Source organism: Amblyraja radiata, chromosome 33 (genome assembly GCF_010909765.2).
Source record: "Amblyraja radiata isolate CabotCenter1 chromosome 33, sAmbRad1.1.pri, whole genome shotgun sequence".
Taxonomy (NCBI): domain Eukaryota; kingdom Metazoa; phylum Chordata; class Chondrichthyes; order Rajiformes; family Rajidae; genus Amblyraja; species Amblyraja radiata.
The window spans coordinates 5,113,786-5,127,130 of record NC_045988.1 but is presented as its reverse complement, the minus strand read 5'-3'; the positions used below and the strand labels follow the sequence as shown (position 1 = coordinate 5,127,130).

Here is a 13,345-nt window from a genome sequence, read left to right as displayed (position 1 = left end):
CCATAGATGCTGCTGCACCCACTGAGTTTCTCCAGCACTTTTGTCTACCATTGATAGATGACTCTTCGGGTCAGGCCCCTTCTTCAAACTGATAGGTGTCATTTCAACCTGAAAACCGGCAAATGACTCGATAACCCATTTATTCTTGAAGTTTTTTGTTAGCAAAGACACAAGGACATTGGAAGCCAGGTTTGGTTGGAACACAGCTGTGATGATGATGCATGGGCAGGGTTAGTGCTTGCCGTGAGTAATGTGCAGTGTACGTAGAGTGTAGTCACTGGGAATCTGCCTTGGCGCATTTGACCTTTTAAGTAGCACTGTCTGATCCGTAAGCATGAGTAAACGTTGGTTCTACCGTGAGTGGAGAGTGAGAGCTCGTAATCAGCTTGTTGTGGTTGAAAATATGACGTGATGAATCTGTTAGTCTTGCTCCACCCTGGAGGTCATTCGGTCAAGTCTGATGCCAGAAAAGACATTTCACCTGAAAATGTGTCTTCAATATTAGTGGTAGACAAAAATGCTGGAGAAACTCAGCGGGTGCAGCAGCATCTATGGAGGGAAGGAAATAGGCAACGTTTCGGCCCGAAACGTTGCCTATTTCCTTCGCTCCATAGATGCTGCTGCACCCGCTGAGTTTCTCCAGCACTTTTGTCGACCTTCGATTTTCCAGCATCTGCAGTTCCTTCTTAAAAAAATATTTGGACAGCTACATGGATAGGATTAGGATAGGGTATTTGGATATGGGCCAAATAGAGGCAGGCAAGACTAGTGTGGATGGGACGTGTTGGTCAGTGTGGGCAAGTTGGGCTGAAAGGCCTGTTTCCACCCTGTATGACTCTGTAAGTGCCATTGATACGAATCACCAGACAACAATCGCAGAAGCTGAGCACTTGGCCTTAGAGGGAGGAGGCTGTTGTCTGACTTCCTCTGGGATGAAGTAAACACTAATCCCAACTTCAAATGGTTCCCGTCAGCCAGGGAGTGATCTCATGCCCGCCCACTAGTTTTTTTGTATTTATTGATCATTTTTGGCTTAAACGTAGCTGAGAGTCATGTTTCTACTGAGAATTTATCTGAGAGGAAATGTGATGCAAACATTAAGCTTCAACGAGAGGCGGCTTCAGTGTTGAAGCTGATGTTGAAGCTGGTCGATAGCCAGGCTACCCTCTGGTTCTTGACCATTTAAGGCAATGTTATTGCTCCACACAACGGTGGCAGTAAAATGTAGACAGAGGCCGCCTGGCTGTCAAACAACACCCAGAGTTTGCCTGATCAGAGTCATTTCCAACATGCTCGACAGCAGATTGCCAAACTCATTGTTCGGCCCGCTACAGTAGGAAGCATAGGGCTGTCGTTTCTCTCCCTCCGCTCAGGCTAAGAACAGCTGTGGTCAAATGGCGGATGAGCTTAGATGGAGTTTGTTTGCCTTCACTTTTGCAGCGGTTTGTTTTGGCTGCTGGCCGCCTCTCTTGTTTATTCAGACACTGCGGCTTCACTGTTTCTGGGGCTCGTCCCAAAGTTCTCTCCAACTAAAGAGCAGAACTGACCTCTCATCTACCCCAGTGGAGACCCTCGGACTATTTTTAATCAGACTTTATCTTGCATTAAACATTATATCCTTCATCCTGTATCTGTACACTGTGGACAGCTTGATTTGAATCATGTATAGTCTTTTCAGTAACTGGAGAGCATGCAACAAAAAAGGCTTTTCTCTGTACCTCGGTACGTGTGCCAAAAGTAAACTCAACTGTTCTGTCGAAGATAGGCCCAAAGTGCTGGAGTCACTCATGGCTCAGGCAGCATCTCTGGAGAAAAAGGATGGGTGGCGTTTCTGGTCAGAATCCTTCTTCAGACCCTTAGAAGGGCTCCGACCTGAAACATCACCAAGATTGCAAGAAATTGCAGAGAGATGTGGCCATGGCCCAGACCATCACGCAAGCCAACCTCTCTCCCATTGACTCCATCTACACTTCATGCTGCCTTGGTAAGGCCAGCAGCATAATCAAGGACCAGTCTCACCCCAGTCACTCCCTCATATCTCCTCTCCTCATGGTTTTATATACCTCTCAAAGCCCTGTCCCACGGTACGAGTTCATTCCAAGAGCCCTCCAGAGTTAAAAAAAAATCAAACTCGTAAGCACGGAGAATGAACGTAGCGGGTACGTCGGAGCTCGGGGACGTCTCTTAGCGGCTCGTAATGCTAACGGCAGGTACTCGGGAAGACTCGCTAATAGCAGGTAAGCACGGGAAGACTCGCGAAGATTTTTCAACATGTTGAAAAATGTCCACGAGAGCCCCGAGTTCTGACGAGCGGCCATTACCGTAAATCTCCGAGTTCGAATCAGGGCAAACTCGGGAGAACTCTTGGAATGAACTCTCACCATGGGACAGGGCTTAAAGTCAAAATTGATAGATGACGTGTTTAAGAAGGAACTGCAGATGCTGGAAAATCGAAGGTAGACAAAAGTGCTGGAGAAAGTCAGCGGGTGCAGCGGCATCTATGGAGCGAAGGAAATAGATTTAAGAAGGAACTGCAGATGCTGGAAAATTGAAGGTATTTAAGAAGGAACTGCTTTCCCTATTTCCTTCGCTCCATAGATGCTGCTGCACCCACTGAGTTTCTCCAGCACTTTTGTCTACCATTGATAGATGACTCTTCGGGTCAGGCCCCTTCTTCAGACTGATAGGTGCCATTTCAACCTGAAAACTGGCAAATGACTCGATAACCCATTTATTCTTGAAGTTTTTTGTTAGCAAAGACACAAGGACATTGGAAGACAGGTTTGGTTGGAGCACAGCTGTGATGATGATGCATGGGCAGGGTTAGTGCTTGCCGTGAGTAATATGCAGTGTACGTAGAGTGTAGTCACTGGGTATCTGCCTTGGCGCGTTTGACCTTTTAAGTAGCACTGTCTGATCCGTAAGCATGAGTTAACGTTGGTTCTACCGTGAGTGGAGAGTGAGAGCTCGTAATCAGCTTGTTGTGGTTGAAAATATGACGTGATGAATCTGTTAGTCTTGCTCCACCCTGGGGGTCATTCGGTCAAGTCTGATGCCAGAAAAGACATTTCACCTGAAAATGTGTCTTCAATATTAGTGGTAGACAAAAATGCTGGAGAAACTCAGCGGGTGCAGCAGCATCTATGGAGCGAAGGAAATAGGCAACGTTTCGGGTCGAACCCCAAAGGGTTTCGACCCGAAACGTTGCCTATTTCCAGCGCTCCATAGATAATAAACAATAGACAATAGGTATAGGAGTAGGCCATTTGGTCCTTTGAGCCAGCACCGCCATTCAATGTGATCATGGCTGATCACATAATATTCATTGATGGAGACACAAAGAACTGCAGATGATGGAATAGACAATAGACAATAGACAATAGGTACAGGAGTAGGCCATTTGGTCCTTTGAGCCATCACCGCCATTCAATGTGATCATGGCTGATCATCCCCAAACAGTACCCCGTTCCTGCCTTCTCCCCATATCCCCTGACTCTGCTATTTTTAAGAGCCCTATCTAGCTCTATCTTGAAAGCATCCAGAGAACCCGCCTCCACCGCCCTCTGAGACAGAGAATTCCACAGACTCATCACCCTCTGTGAGAAAAAGTCTCCGTTCTAAATGGCTTACTCCTTATTCTTAAACTGTGGCCCCTGGTTCTGGACTCCCCCAACGTCAGGAACATGTTTCCTGCCTCTAGCGTGTCCAAACCCTTAACAATCTTATATGTTTCAATGAGATGCCCTCTCATCCTTCTAAACTCCAGAGTGTACAAGCCCAGCTGCTCCATTCTCTCAGCATGTGACAGTCGCGCCATCCCGGGAATTAACCTTGTAAACCTACGCTGTACTCCCTCAATAGCAAGAATGTCCTTCCTCAAATTAGGGAACCAAAACTGCACACAATACTCCAGGTGTGGTCTCACGAGGGCTCTGTACAACTGCAGAAGGACCTCTTTGCTCCGATATTCGATTCCTCATGTTATAAAGGCCAACATGCCACTCGCTTTCTTCACTGCCTGCTGTACCTGCACACTTACTTTCATAGACTGATGTACCAGCTATGAAGATGCTTCATACTTTCATAGACTGATGCACAAGACTGATGAAGATGCTGCCTCACCCGCTGAGTTTCTCCAGCATTTTTGTCTCCCTTCGATTCTCCAGCATCTGCAGTTCCTTCTTAAACCTTCAATATTAGAGACTGTTGCCAAGACACCCAGAAACAAACAGAATTACATCACTCTGCAACTAAGCAATTTTTCAATGTTGCAACACTGTTTGTGTTTCGCCTTTTCACCGACGGATATCTTCTCCTTTGTTTTTTCTTCCCTCCAGTCAATGGGCTTCAACCAAGACTTCAAATTGGTGCCCATTACTTTCACCGTGGGAGGTGATCCATGTAAGCACAGTTGTGAGGAACCTGGACCTCATTCCTTTCATGATTATATTTTTTGCGTCTATTCCCATCCAGTGTTAACCAGCTTTAACGCTGTGTTCGAGTTGCACTGGGTTGAGATGGAGCAACAGTCACTGGCGCTGTCTCATCGAATCATGGAACCCAAGTTCGATTCAGACCTTGGGTACTGTTTGAGTGGAGTTTGCAAGTTCTCCTCGGGACCGCGTGGGTTTCCCTCGGGCGCTCTGGCTTCCTCCCTGTGTCCCAGGCACACGTTGGCAAGTAAATTGGCGACTTGAAATTGCCTCTTGAGTAGATGGGTTGCAAAAGAGTCACAGGAGGTTGGATGGGTGTGTGTTTGAGAGCAGGTTGCAGGGGAAAGGGAAGGAACATGGTGGCATTGAGGGGATTGCCTCTCCAGGAGCTAGCATGGACCCGATAGGCTGAATGGCTCGTAGACAAAAGTGCTGGAGTTTCTCCAGCACTTTTTTCTGCCTTCGATTTTCCAGCATCTGCAGTTCCTTCTTAAACAGGCTGAATGGCTTGCTGCAGAAGTGAGTATGAAAGGGTCTGAAGAAGGGTTTCGGCCCGAAACGTTGCCTATTTCCTTCGCTCCATAGAAGCTGCTGCACCCGCTGAGTTTCTCCAGCACTTTTGTCTACCTTCTGAGTAAGAAAGGTTTTTGTTCTCCGCAGTCACCGCCGATGGCTTATACTTGTCGGGCTTGAAGACTCTGGAACATGTGGCGGTGACTGTGTCCATATCACACCCAGCCCGTGGCGCCCTGGAGCTGACGCTACACTGCCCCAGCGGCATGTCATCGCTCATCGGAGCCAAACGCCTCATGGACAGGTTAGTGGGACATGCTTCAAACACAGGCCAAAGGAGCTAAAATAAAACAAGTCCTCCAGTTTTGGCGACTTTCGAAAAGATCGTCCACACATTTATCTCCGCCCGCCTCGATTACTGCAACTCCCTTTACACTGGCATCAGCCAATCTTCCCTGTCCTGCCTGCAACTGTTGTATAATGCCTCCACCAATGTAAAGCACTTTGGTCAACGAGAGTTGTTTTTTAAATGTGCTATAGAAATAAAAGTGACTTGACTTAACAGGCAAATCGGACCAGCGTGCATGGGCATCTCGGACAAACTGAACCAAAGGGCCTGTTTCCACCCTGTATGACTCCAGGACCACAATGTCATTAAAGCCTCAAGTCATTAAATGCCCCATGAGGGTGATGGGTTAAAGGGGTTATAGAGTCATAATGTCTGAGCCTGCAGGATCTCCTCGTTGCTCGCCAGTTTCACTCCTCTTCCTATTCCTTTACTGGGAAACATTGTTGTATACTTCTACTAACGCAAAACCAATCAGCCCATAGAGATACTGCGTGGAAACAGGCCTTTTGGTTGAGTTTAGAAACATAGAAAACATAGAAAATAGGTGCATGAGTAGGCCATTTGGCCCATCGAGCCTGCACCGCCATTCAATATGATCATGGCTGATCATCCAACTCAGTATCCTGTACCTGCCTTCTCTCCATACCCCCTGATCCCTTTAGCCACAAGGGCCACATCTAACTCCCTCTTGAATATAGCCAATGAACTGGCCTCAACTACATTCTGTGGCAGAGAGTTCCAGAGATTCACCACTCTCTGTGTGAAAAATGTTTTTCTCATCTCGGTCCTAAAAGATTTCCCCTTTATCCTTAAACTGTGACCCCTTGTTCTGGACTTCCCCAACATCGGGAACAATCTTCCTGCATCTCGCCTGTCCAACCCCTTAAGAATTTTGTACGTTTCTATAAGATCCCCCCTCAATCTTCTAAATTCTAGCGAGTATAAGCCGAGTCTATCCAGTCTTTCTTCATTAGTTTAGAGATACAGAGTAGAAACAGGCCCTTCGGTCCACCGAGTCTGTGCCAACCCGCGATCACCCCGTACATGAACACTACCCTACACACTATGGACAATTCACAATTTTACTGAAGCCAATTAGCCTACAAACCTAAACGTCTTTTGACGTCCAGAGAAAACCAACACAATCACAGGGAGGAGGTGCAAATTCTGTACAGGCATCAGCTGTAGCCAGGATGGAACCCGGGTCTCTGGTGCTGTAAGGCAGCAACTCTACCGCTGCGCCACCGCGCCACCCTCCCATAACTGCATTATAAAACATTTCAACCTGATGGCCACACACTTGCTGCCTTTGTCCCTCTAGCCGCTGGAGGTCACAGGTTTACAAAGCTCTGTGGCAACAGTATCAGTAAAGAGGGCTGAAAAAAAATCTTCCATGGGGGAGAAAATGAGACAACCTTCCATGTCAGTCCCTGCAATATTCAATGGAATTTGTTTTAATTGTTACACTTCAAAATGCCATCATGACAAAGCTTTGTGCACTTCAGCTTTTCTTGAGAACGAAAGTCTGCAGAGATTGCGCACTGTTTACCAGAAAGTATTGAATTATATTAACTGCGTAACAGGCAATTAAAAATCAGACTTGGCATATCTCAGTTTATTTTTCTTCCCTTCACTGAGATTAGCTGCTGGTTTTCTGCAAAATCACATGGTTGTCTGCTTTTATTCGCGGAACCTAATTGTGTATGTGCAGAGAGGAACTGCAGATGCAGGTTTAAATGAAGGTAGACACAAAAAGCTGGAGTAACTCAGTGGGTCAGACAGCATCTATGGAGAGAAGGAATAGGTGACGTTTCGGATCGAGACCCGAAACGTTACCTATTCCTTTTCTCCAGAGTTGCTGTCTGACCCGCTGAGTTACTCCAGTTAATTGTGCATGTGTTGTACTTGGTGTTACACAGTGAACAATGTGTATGGTCACTTTGTTGTTAAGGTACAGGGCTAACTTGATGTAAACTTAACAGTCAATTAACCAACTTGTCCTCTGCACTGTTTCAGAGGTTGGCTTCATTGAACTGTGGAGGTCAAGCAAGAAGGATATATGTGCTTCGATGCTTGGGGCTAGAATTAAATCCTAATATTTCTGGAGGGATTATTAGGCGCAATTAATATATTTATGAATATCCTCGAGCAGTAATTACGGTTTTCGACACTGAAGGCTCTGTATGTTGCGAGGGTTTTATCTAAAGATCTCAGATAATGTTCACCCCAAGGTGAAAGGTTGGTGGGATTTTCATTAGTTTGCTGTTTGATTTTTTTTTCCGCATATTGTTTTAACTAAATTAGTTTCAGTATGTGTTCTGGCAGGATGTCAGATTGGGGGAAAGGGGTGTCTAGCCTATTATCTTACTCCCCTGAGGTAGTATTACCTTGATGTACCGTACGCAGACACACCCACCAATACATCCAGCTTGACTTTATAATCTGTACCATCTACCCATCATCACTGGAAAAGAAAACATCTTGTTTCAAAGCTCCGAAATCCAATCTTTAAACCTTGTCTGGTATACCCAAACATTGGTTGAAATTAAATCTGTCTGGTTTGTTTTTCATACCTCGTGATTAGTATTAACGTTAATAGGTTTGTTCTGGCCTTGCGTACAGCAGGAAGCATGGTCTCATTTTGGTTTTGCAGCTGCTGAATAAACTGAGAACACATAAGTTTGGAGAAAGGTTCACGAAGGAACTGCAGATGCTGGAAAATCGAAGGTAGACAAAATTGCTGGAGAAACTCAGCGGGTGCGGCAGCATCTATGGAGCGAAGGAAATAGATTTCCTTCGCTCCATAGATGCTGCCGTACCCGCTGAGTTTCTCCAGCAGTTTTGCCTAGTTTGGAGAAAGGACCAGAATGTGCTGTTTAGTTTAGTTTCGTTTGGTTTAGAGATACAGCCCGGAAACAGGCCCTTCGGCCCACCGAGCCCGCGGCGACCAGCGATCCCCGTACACTAGCGCTATCCTACACGTTAGGGACAGTTTTACAGAAGCCAATTAGCCTACAAACCTGTGCTTCTTTGGGATGTGGGATAAAACCAGAGCAAACCCTCGCGATCACAGGGAGAACATACAAACTCCATATAGATAACACCCGTAATCAGGATCGGATGTGGATCTCTGGCGCTGTAATGGGCCTGTCCCACTTAGGCGATTTTTTAGACGACTGGCGGCGACTGTCATAGTTGCCGAACCCCCCTTCGACTGGAACCCCCTTCTACATAAAATTTGAAATTGTCTATGTAAAAGAATCATCACTTTAACAACAACAAAAAACTGTCAGCACTGGCGACAACCTACGCCACCCCGGCGACAACTCCTACGTTAGGAGAAGTCAAGCTACGCTCATTGGCATCAAACCCACTGTCGCCGAAAATTTTTCAACATGTTGAAAATCCGGCGGCGACCAGAAATACGCTACATCTCTTTGGGCGACTGAAGAGAGAGAGAGACTACTCACGACCATACAGGCGTCACCCCAGCGACCATGTGGTGACAGCCTGGTCGCCTAAAAAAATCACCTATGTGGGTCAGGCCCATAAGGCAGCAACTCTGCCGCTGCACCACTGTGCCTGTCCTTGCATTGGACCTCTTTGATGCTGCATGAGAGGAACGGTATTGGTACTACACTCGAGGACAATCAGCCATTACAAAGGCATAACAGGCAGAGCAAAGAGAAAAAGACCAGCGTTCAGAATATATTGTTGTAGTTGTGGAGAAGGTGCAGACAAGAAACAAGTGCATAGGCTACAATGAGTTAGATTGGAATGACACCCATAGCTGATAAGATTCAGTAGCCTGCTAACAGTGGGTAAGAAACTGGGAAATATTGAAAAGATATTAAGTTGAGCGGACTCATCCTTCACTTTAATTCGTCCATTTTTGATTAGTTTAGTTTATGGTCACATGTACCAAGGTACAGTGAAAAGCTTTTGTTGCGTGCTAACCAGTCAGCGGAAAGACAATACATGGTTACAATCGAGCCATCCACAGTGTACACATACATAATAAAGGGAATAATGTTTAGTGCAAGATAAAGTCCAGTAAAGTCTGATTATAGATAGCCCAAGGGTCTCCACTGAGATAGACAGTAGCTCAAGACCACTCTCTAGTTGTTAATAGGATGGTTCAGCTGCCTGATAACAGCTGGGAAGAAACTGCCCCTGAATCTGGAGGTGTGCGTTTTCACACTTCTGTACCTCTTGCCTGATGGGAGAGGGGAGAGGGTGTGAGACTCGTCCTTGATTGTGCTGATGGCTATGCTGATGCAACATGAAATGTACATTGAGTCAATGGATGGCCATTTGAAGGCATGTCAAGGATCTGTCTGTATGTGTGTGTCCCAGATGGATTTTGTAGCAAGAGTGGCTCATTTTACACTGCGTCTGACTGCCGACTGTTTGTTTGTGTTCTGTTGGAGCTGTGAATTAAACTGGCTTCCTGAGCTGCAGGCTCAAAGGGAGGTTGACTCACCTGATTAAAAATCGTCTGTGCCAGATTGCATCATTCAAATTACAATCTCTGTGGGCAATGAATGGTGGTTGGGGAAAGGGGTAGAAATACCAGGTGTTTGAGGATTTGCAAAAAATTCTCCCCACTGCTCTTTTGGAAGGTTTAGAGGGATATGGGTCAAAGTGTATACAGGCATGTTGGTCAGCATGGATGAGTTGGGCCGAATGGCCTGTTTCTGTGCTCTTCGTTTCTATGACGTTCGTGGATCTGAATTAACCACAGAAAGATGAAGCATGCCATTCAGCCCATTGCAACCATGCTAACCATCAAGCATCCGTTTACGCTGATCCCAATTTTATTCATCCCCACATACCACAAGTAAGCATGCAGGTACAACAGGCAGTGAAGAAAGCTAATGGCATGTTGGCCTTCATAAAGGGAGGAGTTGAGTATAGGAGCAAAGAGGTCCTTCTGCAGTTGTACAGGGCCCTGGTGAGACCGCACCTGGAGTATTGTGTGCAGTTTTGGTCTCCTAATGTGAGGAAGGGCATTCTTGTTATTGTCACCTTATTCCTGAGTTTGGTTCCTGCCCCCTGGATGAACAAAACAGCCCTCCGAGGTCGAATAGTCCTCTGACATGGGATTTGTTCCTGGACCGACAGAGCCACAACCTGGAGCCAGCTGACAGAATCATTTTTGCTCCGTTGGGGAGGGGAGTGGGAAGCAGAGAAGTGAGGCTTTGACATGTATAATCATGTCGGCAGTGAAGCGCCTAATCGCATTCCAATCAAAACACGAAGAAAGCACCAGGTAATTGAGAACAGGAAAAGTCACTCCCGTGAAACAATAGAGCCCAAACCAGGAGGCAGGGAGACGCAAAGCCCAGTCCCCTAGCGGAAATGAAGACCATCTGTGGCTACTCTGTGCTGGAAGGCAGCTAAGTGCGGCAACGCAAGGATTAACAAGCCACAGTTCACCCACAATGGACAGAGTGTCCTGCCTGGAACTGACACACACACACACACACACAGCAGGAACTAATTGCAGCCCAGCCAAGCGGGGCGTGTGCAGGCCTGACGTGATAATTAGACGCTTTTTGCAGGGGTTTTGCTCTTCCTTACCTCATCAGCAAAATACACCGCTGAGCTCTCGACCACACAGAGGCTCCTTTTCACAGCCTGTCTCACATTACCCTCAGCTGCACACACACCATTATTTATTCTGTCACCAAGGGATAAGCCTAGATTGCCACACTGTCTACCTGCCTTTTCCCATCAACTTTTCAACCCGCACCTTAATAAGCCATGGATTTGGAGACGGCGTTGACCAAGATCCGTTCAACGTCACGGTGGGTTGTGCAATGGCTGTTAACTCTGGATTAGCTCTGAGGGCCAAGGGAGTCAAGGAATAAGGGGGGAAAAGCCGCAACGGGGTACTGATTCTGCATGATCAGCCATGATCATATTGAGTGGCGGTGCTGGATCAAAGGGCCGAATGGCACCTGGATGGCAGCGTTGCTCACGTTCAGGAGATGCTGGTGCCGCTGGCCCACAAGCTGGAGTAGTCCACGGGCAGCATTGGTGACAGAAACTAAAACCACATCCTGACCAACTCTCACCTTGGCTCAGTCCGCCTGGGCCCACCTGATCTTCCGGTTGCCAAACACTTTAATTCCCACTTCCCATATTGACCTTTCTGTCCTCAGCCTCCTCCACTGTCAGAGTGAGGCTAATCGCAAACAGCACCTCATATTTCGCTTGGGCAGCTTACAGCCCAGCGGTATCAATATTGAATTCTCTAACTTCAAGTAACCCCTGCATTCCCTCCCTCTCTCTCACTCTCCATCCCTCCCCCACCCAAGTCGTACCAACTTCCCGCTCTCACCCAGCAGCAAACAACTAACAATGGCCTGTTTCCTTTATCATTGTTACTGTTTTGCACATCTTTCATTCATTTGTTCTAAATCTTTCTACATCACTCTCTATATTTCTCGTTTCCCTTTCCCCTGTCTAGTCTGAAGAAGGGTCTCGGCCCGAATCGTCACCCGTTCCTTCTCTCCATAGATGCTGCCTGTCCTGCTGAGTTACTCCAGCATTTTGTGTCTATCTTCGGTTTAAGCCAGCATGTGCAGTTAGTTCCTTCCTACACATTTTGCCTGCTCCAATCTCATGGACAGACACAGGCCCTTCGGCCCACGGGGCCCATGCAACCTTCTAAGTCTTGGTGATTCCATAAGACATAGGAGCAGAACTAGGCTATTCAGCCTATCAGATCTATTCTACCATTCAATCATAGCTGATCTATTTTTCTCTCTCAACCCCATTCTCCTGCCTTCTCACCGTAACCTTTGACGCCCTTACTAATGGAGAATATCAGTCTCTGCTTTATTGGACCACGTGAAGGTTGCATCTTCCAACGCATCTGTGTGTGCGCGCGCATCTGGGGTGTGGGTGGCTGTGTGTGTGTGCCTGTCTAGTGTGTGTGTCTGTGCGCGCGCGTCTGTCTGTTTGTGTGCCTGTGTGCGCGCGTCTGTCTGGGGTGTGCGTGTCTGTATGTGTTTGTGTGTGCCTGTGTGTGTGTGTGTGCCTGTGTGTGTGTGCACGCGTGTCTGTCTGGGGGTGCGTGTCTATGTGTTTGTGTGTGTGTGTGCGCGCGCGTCTGTCTGTGTGCGTGTCTGTATGTGTTTGTGTGTGCCTGTGTGTGTGTGTGTGCCTGTGTGTGTGTGCACGCGTGTCTGGGGGTGCGTGTCTATGTGTTTGTGTGTGTGTGCGCGCGTCTGTCTGTGTGCGTGTCTGTATGTGTTTGTGTGTGCCTGTGTGTGTGTGTGTGCCTGTGTGTGTGTGCACGCGTGTCTGGGGGTGCGTGTCTGTGTGTGTGTGTGTGCGCGCGTGTCTGTCTGTATGTGTGTGTGTGCCTGTGTGTGTGTGTGTGTGTGTGCCTGTGTGTGTGTCGCTACTGTAGTTCAGATGGATTATGTGGAATACCCAAGTGTACAGTGCATTGATTTTACTCCATCGGAAGCAGGAATCAGCACATCACCCAGTCAGCCACTTAAAACTGTCAACAGTTGAATAGAGCATAAGCATGTAGCCCCTAAATGCTGTCAATACTTTGCCAGTCACTCCCAAAACCACATCACCAGCCTGCAACTGCACAACTCATCAGCTGTGAGACTTCTGCTTAACGTTTACCACGGATAAAGCAATGTGCCTACAGGAGGCGGGAGGGCGACAACTCTCACATCCGTCTCTATCTCTCTCTATTCCCTGCTCTGCCAGGGGACTACACCAGCTTCCACAGTGTCTCATTAAGGCAGCAAAGACATTTAACTTCAAGTAATTAAATAAATCTGGTAGCGTTAGCCATGAAACTCAATCCAACAAAGTTTCCAACAATGGCAGCACAGGCGTTGTGAGTGACACAGAGGCACAGCGGTAGAGACCCAGGTTCGATCCTGACCATGGGTGCTGTCGGTACAGAGTTTGCGCGCTCTCCCTGTGACCGCATGGGTTTTCTCCAGGTGCTCTGGGTTTCTCCCACATCCCAAAGACATGCAGGTTTGATGGTAAATTGGCCTCTGTAAATTTC

At 47.2% G+C, this 13,345-nt stretch overlaps 1 protein-coding gene across 3 annotated transcripts in view; it reads left to right on the top strand.

Annotated features, from left to right (window-relative positions):
* LOC116991197 (proprotein convertase subtilisin/kexin type 7-like) overlaps positions 1-13,345 on the top strand; it is a 133,352-nt gene that overhangs the window by 108,430 nt on the left and 11,577 nt on the right. For all 3 annotated transcript variants that reach the window (XR_004416710.1, XM_033049582.1, XM_033049583.1), the window contains exon 12: positions 5,094-5,250. Coding sequence is in view for 2 of the 3 variants with exons in the window: in XM_033049582.1 (XP_032905473.1) it covers positions 5,094-5,250 (157 nt within the window). In the remaining variant the exon portion in view is untranslated. The remainder of the gene's footprint in view (positions 1-5,093; positions 5,251-13,345) is intronic.